The sequence below is a fragment of the Acanthopagrus latus genome, chromosome 13 (genome assembly GCF_904848185.1).
Source record: "Acanthopagrus latus isolate v.2019 chromosome 13, fAcaLat1.1, whole genome shotgun sequence".
Lineage (NCBI taxonomy): Eukaryota > Metazoa > Chordata > Actinopteri > Spariformes > Sparidae > Acanthopagrus > Acanthopagrus latus.
In genome coordinates this window covers 3,686,903-3,699,733 of record NC_051051.1, presented here as the reverse complement: position 1 = coordinate 3,699,733, position 12,831 = coordinate 3,686,903, and the positions used below count along the sequence as shown (strand labels likewise).

The following is a 12,831-nucleotide window of genomic DNA, read 5'->3' as shown; positions in this document are numbered from 1 at the left end:
ACACTTTTACTCACTCACTTTCTAACTCACTTTCTCTATTTATTGCTCTTTTGTTGTCTGTATATTCCTCTCATTCTCTTTTTTTTCCTACTGTATCCTCACCACCGAGCACTCGTCAGAAAACAGAGGCTGTTGAATATCTTACCGGCATACATATCAGGACTCTACTGATCTTAATCACAAAAAATGAGGATCCCTGATAAATCTGTGCCCCTGTCTTTACTCTGTTCATCACCCCTCCTACTCATCCCCACCTATCATCGCTTCTCCAATTTCACTACCAGCTCCTTCCCTGTACCACTCCATCCGAATTGCGTGTGTATGAATATTGATGTTAATTACCCCTCGCCTGAAAATAGCTGTTCAATCTGTGATTTCCCCAGGGTACGTGCTCATGAAACACACATTACACATACACATCCACAAAGGATGGTATCATAGAGGTGAGTGTTTGTTGTGCTCCATAACAGGAGCTTAAATCAGGGGAGTGGTCCTTATGGAATTGCATCTTTTTACCCCAAGCAAATCTTTCCTCAAATGCTGTGCCTCAATATGGCAGATCATCTTTGCCAAAATGAGGCACTGCATAAATTATATTTTTGACAACAGCCAACAATCGAGCCTGAATCACTGCTGATGGGGCTGATGCTACTTTACTGTGGGAGGTGAGGTAACACCTTGTGATTCTGTGGGCTGGTCCGAACTGTTAAAGTGTTCTGGCATCAATATTTGTTTGAAAAAAAAAAAAAAATACAACAAAAGGCCGAGCGGTTGTTTTAGGAACAAAGGAAACTTAATCTTAACTTTTTTTTCATATTTTTTTTGTGTTTTTCAATTTGTATGTGAGGCTTGGGTTGATTAAGTGCAGCTCTCATTAGAATTCAGTTCCACACAGGACAGAATACTGCGCTATTAAAATATTCTCAGCTTGATTAATTACACATAAGGCTTCAGGCGTTTATCTAATAACTGAAAAATTCAACATTTTGTGGCTAAACTACCTATATATGTTCTTCTTACACAATATGATAAGTATATTATAATTGATTATTAAAAGCATTTGTGTGAAACAGCCTTTAATCCTGGGCCTCCTCATAATATTCCTGGTATTTTATACTGTCCAGCCTGTTTTATTATCCCCTCCACACACGTATTAATGCCCATAAAACTTATCTTAGTGTGTCTGACAAGGCTTTTAGAGAAGAAAAAGTATATTTACCACAAGAGATGTGGCGATAAAAACACAACAGGTTGATTACGGTGAATTTTCATCATCAGGATAACTGTGATTAGGGATAATTGTGAATATCCGCATGTGAATGACTTCAAAAATGCTGTGTAGCTCACTGATGTACAGTCCTGGATTGGTTTCTTGATTTATTTTGAATTGTCAAGCCTGTCACCCACAGAAACACTTTAGATTCAAACTTAAAATTCATAGGATGATGAGGTTACTGCCATTTATTTATCCTTTATTCATTCTCGAGACCTCATGATTCATGACATTCATTTAAGATTCTTTCATATGTTTTTTGTTGTAGTAAGTTATTCCAGTTTTCCCATGTTAGGTTTTGTTTTAAAGTTTTAAGAATATTTATACGGTTATCAGGATGCTGTTGTGACAAGCTAATCATGATATGACATTTCAATAGCGTCCCGTGCTTATTTACTGAATAAAACCTGGACCTGGATTGGCATCCAGACATTTTGTGATGTCATGCGTCATGCTCGTTGTTCCGCCTCTTCAGATCAGATCCTTTGTGCACAGAGAAAACTTTCACTTCACGCCGCACGTGTGAAAACAGCCTTTCAGTGTCAAACTCCGCACAAACAGTACATCATCCCACACCATGAAGCTCAAATATGATCAGCTGTTGGATCCACATTTTGGACTGGAAGGCAACTTTAAACTAATCAGGTTTCCTTTAAAAATAAGCTTCAGGGCTTCTTTCTGTCTGGCTCAAACCAAACATGAATGGTCACGATGCATGAGTGTGAGTAAGACTAGTATTAACAGATTAATGCCTGGTGTCTTGGCCACAGGAATGATATCCTGATAACTGATCCTAATTATTCTTTTTTCCTATGACTAAAAGGCCTGAGTACAGTAATTATGAAATTAATAATTGATTGGCAGCCCAAGAAGAAAAACACAGTTTAATTCACTGGCAAAAGCTGATGTTTAACAGGGAATTGAGTAACTCTACAGAGAGATCTGTGGGGAGAGTTTAACTTTCTCAGGCAGTTTATCATTTTGGCAGCTGCTCTTAGATCAGATAACAGTGCTGCCACTTGTGTTGAATTAACTTTCTACTGCCTAATGGCGAACTGGTAGGTGCTCTAACAATTATTTTATACCGTCGTCAAATTAATTTGTCCTGTTGTTGATCACTTCGGTGAATCCTCTGAGGTAAAAAGTCCCCACAGTGTGAAGAACTTCAAACCAGAAATCCATTTAAAGAGGAACTCCACCACCGATTTGGAGTATCAAAGTCTGCTTGCAGGCTTTGAGGAGTACTACTCCACATGTGGGAAAAAAAGAAAAAAGTTGCATGAAGTCTTTTGTGGCTCCAGAGGGAGCTGCATGAAGTCTGATAAAAGTGACATCACTTGAGGCAGCGTCGGCTGCGTCTGAAGACTACAAGTTTTGAGATGAAAAAAATCTGGAGGTGTGGAGTTAGAAAGAAGCGAGCGTACCAGACCTCCGTAGTCTGCTTATATCTGCTTGAGGCTAGAGGCTCGAGGCTACATTAGCTGACATAAAGCACCCATAAGCACTCCATCCAAACGGTTGACAGTTGAGCTGCATCGTGGGTAATGTAGGCGTCAGGTTTGACAGGGAAGAACGTGTGGAATAAGAGACGTTATGTATGGTTCTGCTGAATCTCAATCTATTGGTTTTAAAAGAAATTGTCTGTTATGGGATTGCAATGCTTTATCGATGGAGTGGAATTGTTCAATTTCATGGTATATTAGTGACAATGGCATGAATGATTAAGTACATTATTAAGTATTTGGCAGGGTTCAACATTAATGTGTTTTTTTCCTGACTGGGCAAGTGGGTCAGAAATCTGTTGGCCTCAATGAATCAATCCATCACTTTTTGTTCATATAGTGCCTTAAACAGTACGTTTACGTATAGAAAATACAATGAAAATACAATAAAGAGTGAAATAATACAGTACAACTAATGTAGACAAATAACAAAAAATGATAGTGTAGGAAATAAGACAGACCAAGGACACAGTCTGACGTAGGCATGAAGCAACAACATTCATCCATATTATAATTAGTCTTTATCTGCCTACGTTACATTTTCTGGTGAGTGTCAGATGTTACTGTACATGTACAACTTTAAACAGAAGATGTATGTAAGTCATTCCTTTGTTACTTCCATCATCAGCTCTGTAAAAAAAAACAATGTGTCTGATTCTTTTTTTTTTCTTTATCACTTGCAAGATTTGGCCGGTGAGCTGCCAGATTTATTTTTGGGTTTGTTATATTTTGACTTGCCCTGGGTGATCAGGGAATCCTTGGTATCACACTGGTGGATCAATTACATGGCTGAGGCTCACAATTATTACCTTTATTTTTTTTATATCTCTTGCTAAGAAATCATCTTTTAAATAACAGAAAACTGTGAAAAGTCTTCACCATTTCCAACAGCCTGAAGCAGCACTGTTCTTGTTTTTACTCAACTAATGATACAATCCCCAAAAAATGTTCAGTTTACTTTTAATGAAACAGGAAAAGCATAACATCCTCACAAACTACAGGGGATGTAGAACCAATAGATGCATGTTGTGGGGTTTGTTTTCTTTTTGGATAAAATGAGACAGTCATTAACAGAACATTGTCAATATCTGCCGACCAATGAATGCTAATTAGTTAATCTTTCAGTGCCGTTAAACTGCCATCTTGTTAATTCAGAGTATTCATGTAGGTATCTCATTTTGTTTCCCAGGAGCCCTTTCTCCTCCCCGAGGCAGCGGAAGAGGCTTTGTGGGAAAGTCACCCATGAAGGCTCCACCCTCGAAGTTTTCACCTTCACCAATGAAAGCTTCACCCTCGAAGTTTTCACCCTCAAAGTTTTCCCCCTCACCTATGAAAGGCTCCCCCTCAAAGTTTTCCCCCTCGAAATTTTCCCCCTCGAAGTTTTCCCCCTCGAAGTTTTCCCCCTCGAAGGCCGGAAGTTCTTCTCCAGGTTCATCAACCAATGTGCTTCCCATTGCTCAACTGAATCCCTACCAGAGCAAGTAAGTTAAAGCGTGTGTCGATCTCTGCATGCGTCCACTCTCATATGCATTTATAATACGCGTTTAAAAAAATCCCTTCAGCGCGACTTCAGCTCTGTCGTGAATAATGACACACTGAGACCTAACTTACATGCATTTCTTACCAAATTGCAAGTGAACGCTGTACTGTATGATTGCACTTAGATTTTTTTTTTTTTCTCCTTCTGCTCATTCATCATCGGAACTATTTCCTCTCATGCTGTGACTCTACTTCCCCACTTGCTGCCATTTCTGAGTAGCACTTTGGGGCATGTTTTGAAGTGTGTGTGTGTGTGTGTGTGTGTGTGTGTGTGTGTGCGTGTGTTTGTGCATGCATGTGTGAGCATTATTTTTTTCCATATCGAGTGCAGCTGTGTGTGTGTGTGTGTGTGTGTGTGCGCGTGTGCGTGCTTGATAGTCAGCCCATCTGCATGGAAATGAAGTGAAATGACCGATCTTGCCTGAGAAACGAACACTTTAACGGCAGGTACTGCTGGCTCTTTATGGGCTGCTGCTGAGGTTTTGATTCTGTTATTTGGCCTGGTGGGGAATTGGCCAACCTCGTTTTTTTTCATCCCCTTCCTTCCCTCTCACATTTTCTTTACCCCCTCCAGGGCTTCACTTTACTGCTGTTTTTTTCCCCCTCTTTGCTTCTTATCATTTCTTCTGGCTTAAGTCTCTGACCTTAAAGTTTGCCAAAAAAAAAAAAAAAAAAAAAAAGAAGACAAGAGACGTGTACAGCAAGATGTAGTTGTCCAGATTGGAGTAGAGGAGCCCTGTCAACTCTCCGCTCTATGTTTGGGCTCTGATAACGTAGCCCTGTTTGAAATTGCAAGCTGTAAAGATAACTGTGCCTCTAGGTGTTGTAATAAACTGATGACTGTTCTAACTTTGAAGTTGGAGGAGTACCTACAGTGAGTAAAAACAGATGACTTCAGCAGCTGTTCCTCTATGTATATTTGCGTAAAATGAAACGCCTGTGTGCCTGAGTGTGACACAAAGCGTTACATCCAGTAGAATATGTGCGGATGCTGTGTACGTGCACGCCGTCTTTTATGGCCGCGTGCATCGTCTTCTCATCCCATTCTCCGGGTGTTAAGTAATAGCATCTAGAGCAGACTTTAATTGGCTTTTGGCTGCCATAAACCTCGGTGTAGCGGTCTTATCCATACTGAGCAGGGAATGGGGTTCACTCTGGGCCAGCAGCTGCTCTCATGATAGGGGATTTAATTGCAGGCAAAGTTATGGTATGAATATCCTCCACTGCACAATTATCAACGCAGTCAAAAAGCTTGCTGCTGCATAAACTGCCGAGCTTGGCTGGCTGTTGTTAAAAACAGAACAAGAGGCACATTTTAAATGCATCCAGGAGTTGGCGGATGTACAACACCTAGTTCAGTCTTTGAAAAGAAAAGTTGCTGGATGCTATTTTTCCCCCCCCCTTTCATGGAACTTTAAAAAGACTGGAAAAGACACTCGTCCAATTTCCTTGGGATTTGTTCTATTGTGCAGTTGTGTTTCCCAGTGGTGACTGATGTGAGCGGAGTTGGGATGCTCATTAACAGGAAAAGGAAGATTTTTTTTTTTCTTTTAAGTGACTTTTCAGCTTCCTTTGCTGTTAGTGCTGACCTTTAGACTGCAGCTCCTGGTAAAAATAAAACTACTTTGGCATAGGAAATGAAAACATGGTGGAAGGCAGGTAAAAACATTTGCAAAACTCAGATTTTGGTCAGTGGTAATGTTTGGATTCTGGTCTTTTTCGGTTTCAAAGTATTGGGATGATTTTTACCCCAAAATCACTGAAGTCACGCTGTGTTTTAAAGGCTCGTTGTTTAGAAGGACTCACTGGCATCTAGCAGTGAAAATAATTATTAGTTGCAGTCCTGGAAAACATGATTATGAACAATATTTTGAATTTATCCTGTACACTGAACCCTGTGTGAATCCCCAGGTGGACTATCAGAGCCCGAGTCACCAACAAGTCCAGCATCCGCAACTGGAGTAACTCTAAGGGAGAGGGAAAGCTCTTCTCCTTTGAGATAGTGGATGAGAGTGTGAGTAGAGGACTTCTGTTGTGTGCATGCATGTTAACATACTGTACGTCACACATGGCTGTTTTTTTTCGTCTGAAATGAAATATGGTTTAATGGAAAAATATGCTGGTCACCAGGGAGAGATCAGGATCACCGCCTTCAACAAGGAAGTGGACAAGTTTTACTCTCTAGTGGAGCAAGGCAAGGTGAGCAGATCCCACTCAGCCATTTCAATTCTCACCTCAAGTGATAAGAGACTTTTCCTGGAGACTTCACTTAGAAACGATAAGGTTTTTACATATTGCACATCGCCAATTGCTCAGAACGCTGCCAGGGAATGTTTGCTCTTACGCTCCGAATGTGGTTCACTTCTTTTAAGTTGAAGACGTTGTCTAAAGCTGGTAGAAAATTAACTACTTGGAGTTTCAGTCTCAGGTATCCATTTCGTGTGCACACAAGCACCTCAAACAAATACATCATTGGTAAAATAGTGTCTAATAAACCCCTCTGCGAAATCCTCTCATGCCTGCAGGACTTCTGGCCAAAGAATGAGCCAGAGGCGAGTATTAAAAGGATTTTGTGGAAGGGATTTATATAGTCATATTTTACTGAAATATATACTGTCTGTGTGAGACATACTGAACATTTGAGTGGATAAATGCTGCAGTGTCAAATCTGATGTGTTGATAATACAGTTTTTAATTATTTTATTTAAGTATTCAGCAGTATGCGTTGAACCACTTGTACGACGAAATTACTATGTATGCAATGAAAAGAGGGAACTATCTTTCTGAAATAATTCACAATACATCTCGGACTGAACAAGGACACTGGATCTTGTCACCTTTCCATGATAGTGCAGTCACAGCACAAGGGGATCTCTACACAGCAAGTACGACTAGAGGAGGACTGATCGCAGTGACCAATAAATCTTTGAGCGTTCATTGGCTCGTGAATATTGGATTGAGACTGACTTGAAAAATTCAGAACTTACCCGCAAGCTCATCTTACATTAATCATATAGATTAATACTTGAATTAAAGTCAGTCAAACACTGTTACATATGGATCTTTTTGGTCTTTGAGAATGTTGTAGGAAGCATCTGGTGATGGGATCATCGTTCAGCCAGCGCGCCCTGATTCAAGACCTTGTGTCTGCAAGCGTCTGCTTTACTGTCCTTCAGTAAGAAATACCTGCCAGCTCCTGTTGCATAACTGACACTGACGCTCACCTCCCAGTTTGATGGAGAGCCTTAAATCTAAATTTAGTACAAGAATTAAAGCACATACAGGGGGATCCGTAAAAGGATCACAAATACTATATTGCAACCACAAATGAGAATAATTAAAATACCAGTTGAAAGAACATCTGTTTGTGCTAAACTGGGCGGTCGTCAGTCTAAACACCCAGAACGTGCCCTTTGCATGTTCCCTTACACCTCTGCAATTACAGACAGGTAGAACACACGTTTAAGCTCTTGCTCATCTCAGTCCGTCCCCACAGAGCTTAATAACTCAATTAACCCCTGCCATCGTTTTGCCCGTCACACTGGTTCAGGTATCAGCCACTCGCGGTGGCTCCCAACACAGCCCCACATCCAATTTGTGCCCTCTGCCCTCCAAAGATAAATAAAGGAATGAATCCGTCTTCCCTCCGTGATCTGAGTATTGACAGAGCAGTGAGTGGGTGTGACTGGCTCTGAGCGACCAGAATACTTATCGCATTAGTTTCGTGCTCGTATCTCTGTGTGGGGTAAATCAGAGCGAGCCATCGAGAAGAACTTAGAGGCAGAGAAATAGAGAGAGAGGGGGGATATTGGAGAGTGGGGAGAGTAAATGAAGAAGTGCGCCGCGCATATTGAGTTTAAATTGTGCTGTTTAGCTGACTCGCTCTCAGCTGCTTCTTATTTTCTGGTGAATTAGAGAAGCGATGGGGCTGATATGACACCAGATCTTAGTTGGACCTGGAGGATTTTTCCATTCTCATTGAGCGGTTTCGGTAGAGCAGAAGCCGTGTTGTCATTCTAATAATTTCCCTTGCAGGATCAATAAAGTGGTCGTCAGAGTCCCTCCAGTTTCACAGGAAATAACCGGTCTGACGAGGGCTAATTTTATAATACCACCTTGCTCGCTCATTCTCTGCAGGTGTACTACATCACCAAGGGTACGCTGAAGGCGGCCAACAAACAGTACACCACAGTGAAGAACGACTACGAGATGACCCTCCACGCACATTCATCCATTGTGCCATGTGATGATGGTCAGGGCATCCCCGCAGTGCACTGTGACTTTGTGCCCATCGCAGAGCTGGAGAACAGAGACAAGGACGCCATAATCGGTAAGAGAAGAAGTTCATTTGTGCTTTTGTACTGTTAAAATTAAGTGAGCAGGTAGAACTTTAGTGCCAAGTTGGGAAAAGGGGGGAAATTTGATGTGACGTGGCTGCTCGGGTGTTTTAGCCTCACAGAGCCAGATGACCGATCACAGGCTCAGTTTTGGCAATCAAGACTTGAAAACCTGAATTGTCGAGTGATCCAGGTATAAATGCATCAAACCAATCAGCAGTCAGGGCTCAGGTGATGGCATAACTCCAGAAATGTATCATCCAGAAAATGATCTCAACCTTCGAAATCAAAGGTCGAATCAATGATTTAACCACACCCCCCCAGTGTCACGTCCGACCGGCGTGCCAAGAGGGAAGAAAAACACACACAGCATGACGTAGTCCGGCACATGGATTTGGATTGGATCCGGTGAAAACCCCAGGTTTTCCCATTAATTTTAATGAGGGTAGCCCGTTGCAGAAAAAGTTGAGAGGGAGTCAACTTTTAGAGAAGCGCAGCCTGACGTCACGTTGAGTTGGCCAATCTCATAAACTGGCATTCAGACTACGACTGAACCCTCAGTGGAGTGTAAAGTAATGTGTTGTGTGTCTTCACTCAGTGTGGCTTCATGCACCAGTAGGTCCAGCATGCTGGTAGCAGAACAACAAAGCAGCTTCGTCTTTTGGCAAACTGATCAGCGGTACACAATCTATGTCGGTGGTTTAACATGTAATGAAAATTACGATTTCACACTGCTGAGCTTCAAGTCCTGCTGTCAGAACTCAGAGGATGAAAAGATAAGTTTGCAGAAATTGGTTTAAAATATTAATTTGACATCCGTCATCAGAGCAGATCTGCACTGTGGCAGATATATAAAGACTAAATGTCTTTCTAAACCAAAGCAGTCAGTGACTAATATGTCAGATGGTCAAGTGACAGTCTGTGACCTGCAGAAAGACCCTGAGGCAGCTGTCGGAGTGAGAGAACTACTGACCTGTAAAAGTTTCTGTGCCAAAATATGCCGATATATGACGCAGGAGTCCAATATCTTCTTGTTTAATTCAGCAGCAGAGAGGTGATGTTTGGAGCCACACTGTTCTTCATCAGACATCAGTCTGCTCCTCATCACGCTGATGGACCCCTGCAGTGTTCAGCGTCTTTTTGTTCAGTGCTTTCTCACATTCACCCCATCAGCTGCCCTTTTGGTTAGGATTTGTGTGTAAGCTCCTGTTTCTCTAAAATATGCAAATACACTCTAAAACAGATTTCATTAATTGGCAGAACTGACTGATATATTTGCTTGGTTATGTGTTTTTATATTCCTGCTAATTTCCACAGCCTAATTAAACTCAGATCAAGGTTTTTATGATGATTGCAGCTGAAATAAGTGTTTTTTTCCCCACCTGGAGGGAGCCAGACTATCTTTACGTGATTGTTTGATACTTGTGAAATGATTTTATACCCAGGAGAAAATTAATGGTTCTTCCATGAGGCCCATAGAGTAACCAAAAAGAGAACCGGTGTGGACCGTCGTGGTTATCAACTGCATCATTTCTCTGACTGCTCAGTCAACTCAGGCAATTACAGTTTACAGATACAGAACATGACTGACAGGCATGTGCCAGTCAGTCATGTTCCAGGTGTAAAATACATTATGTCAGGGTCGAAGGGAAGGTTAATTCAGGCATATTGTAACGAGGAGAGATAAAAAGGTGATAATACTCATTCCACTGTTTTTATGAAGGTTAGTTGCGGCGTCTGCCCTCTGCGTCTGACGAGGATGTCTTATCTCCGCGACAGGTAAATTGGGATGGTGAAAGTGTAGATTGGGGTTCAAATTAGTGATTCATCAGTCTGCTCCTGGCAGTCTTCTTAATGTTATTAGTGGGATGATGCAGAGGTATGACTGTGATGTTTCTGTGAATGTGGCCATGAGGATGTTATTTTTCTAAATACTAGTCTCGGCCTGTGTGCAAGTTGAAGGATGGTGACAAACAATTCATGTTCGGTTTTACCTGTGTCTATTTTTTGGAATTGCATTTAAAAAAGTTGATTTTAAAAAAACATGTATGAATAGGGCTCTCAAAGCTGTAAGCACTGTAATCATTTTAACCAGCTTGTCAGTATAAACTGTCACCAGCTCTAGAACTGGTATATTTTCCTGTCCCACCAATCCAATGGCACCAGAACAGGAGGATCCAGATCTCTGCCTGTTCCCCGAGCTGACAGAACCACCTCTTCATGGAGTTCTCTGTCCTGATTGGATAAAGTGGGCAGGGATTCAATAAAATATATTCTTTCTATTACTGAATGAGCGAGGGGGGGGGGGACCTAAAACTGTTGAAATAACGCTTATAGCAGCTTTAATACCCTGATCATGTGGCCACATTGAAATTTCAATAATACTTTGATGATTTGTGCAACACTACTTCATATCTGTCTCATTTATCCACCACACCCAACAGCACAGGTTTCTGCAGGCGTCCACCACTGCACAGGGTCAACAAGGCACACAGCAACTGCTGAATGTGGCACAAGCATGGCTGTTATTTCTTATAAGTGTCGGACACGCCATATTACAGAGCAAATTAATGGTCGTAAAGAAGTGCAAACAACATGCCGTAACCTCCTGAGAGGATGATTTGTGTGGGTTCATTCACTGCGTGATTACATTGGTGTGAACTACAAGTAATGCACAGCAGCAACACACTCCACAGTCAGGGTGGAGGTGCACTGAGCCGTTTACCTGCAGGAGAGTGTTTGTGTCGGGCGCAGAGGGCCAGCGTTACATGTCCTGTGTGTCATCTGTTGTCTCTCCATTCACTCCCCCGTGAACTCCCTCTCTCCCTGCGTCTTTGTTAAATAGGGGATTATAACACAGTAATGAGAACTGTCAGCCTGTTCCTGTGGTGATAATGGAGTTCAGAGGTGGATGACATCGTCTCAATCATAATGGAATTAAGGAGGGCTGAGAGAGCACAGACGGAGAGCAAGGCAGGATCGGGGAGGAGGGAGGGAGAGTTTAGAAAATGGTTAGCAGACAGGAGGAGGACTGGTCTGCAAAATCTCTATTATAATTCTGTCCAGCTGTTGCAGCTGCAATGTCAAATTATTTTAATTCGGCCGAAAGAAAATAAATTGGCAACTTTCTTGATTATTGATGAATTTCTTTTTAGTCATTTTTCAACCGTATGTGTTGAATATTTGCCAATTCAGGCATTTGCAATTCCATTAATCATGAAGATAATTGGCAGAATAATCGCCAGTTTATTATTTGCATGGTCGCTAGATGGACACCATGATGTGATCAATAGACATTGATTAAGCCATTTAAAGTCTCTGACCAAGAGTAGCACTATGCAGCAGTGATTTTATACTCATTACCACCGATCGACAGATGGAGGCGATAACAAGCAAAGATACTAAGCGGTGTGCCAACAGAGGCAAGAGAGAAGAAGACTAATCTCTGTAAACAACTGTAAACAATTCACAATTTAAAGTATTTATTACAAAATGTTTTATTTGTCAGCACCGAAAGATACGTACAACTTGTTTTGCAGATTGACAACATTAGAGGGCATGTTGAGTTGATCATCGGATTAAAACCTCCGCTGCTTACAGTTTCAGCTGCTTTTCTCTCGTTTAACATGAATGAAAATGCATTTTAAGACTAGTCCCAAACTGAGCCAAAACTGAATGGTTGGTGCCAAAAGTAAAACCTATTGTTAAAATACAAAATGTTACTTGGATCTTACTTTGCTTCGCCTGCTGTGGTCAGAAAAATCATTAATAACTGGGGATCTCAGGTGTTTAAAGACCACTTTCTCTATAAACAGAGCTTTTTATAGTGTGTTTTCCTTTATCCTCTTGAAACATCCGGTGGGTCAAATCAGAACCATGTAGCAGGCCACCTTTGGCCCACGGACTTCACTTCGGTCTGTTAAGAGCACTGAGATGCGTTAATCCTGTCTCCCAACACGATTTTCTGATTTAATCTGTATTTGTTTCCTTTGTATTTCGCTAACCTTGTGACAGTCCTGTTTGTTGAACAATAAGCGCTCCATAAATTAATTTGATCTGTTCTGATTTAGTGTTGAGTATTAGTCACGCCGGGCCACACGCTTCACCCTCTTAGAGCTCGGCGCTGACTGTTCCTCGGTGCAGTAATCCTGAATGAAGTTTTTAGGCCTTGAGCGTGGCA

General features: G+C 41.6%; 1 protein-coding gene across 2 annotated transcripts in view; it reads left to right on the top strand.

Moving 5' to 3' along the window:
- Positions 1-12,831, top strand: part of LOC119030735 (replication protein A 70 kDa DNA-binding subunit-like) — a 43,168-nt gene that overhangs the window by 9,343 nt on the left and 20,994 nt on the right. For both annotated transcript variants that reach the window (XM_037118558.1, XM_037118557.1), the window contains 4 exons: positions 3,965-4,256; positions 6,226-6,328; positions 6,445-6,513; positions 8,452-8,644. In XM_037118558.1, coding sequence (XP_036974453.1) covers positions 3,965-4,256; positions 6,226-6,328; positions 6,445-6,513; positions 8,452-8,644 — 657 coding nt within the window. The remainder of the gene's footprint in view (positions 1-3,964; positions 4,257-6,225; positions 6,329-6,444; positions 6,514-8,451; positions 8,645-12,831) is intronic.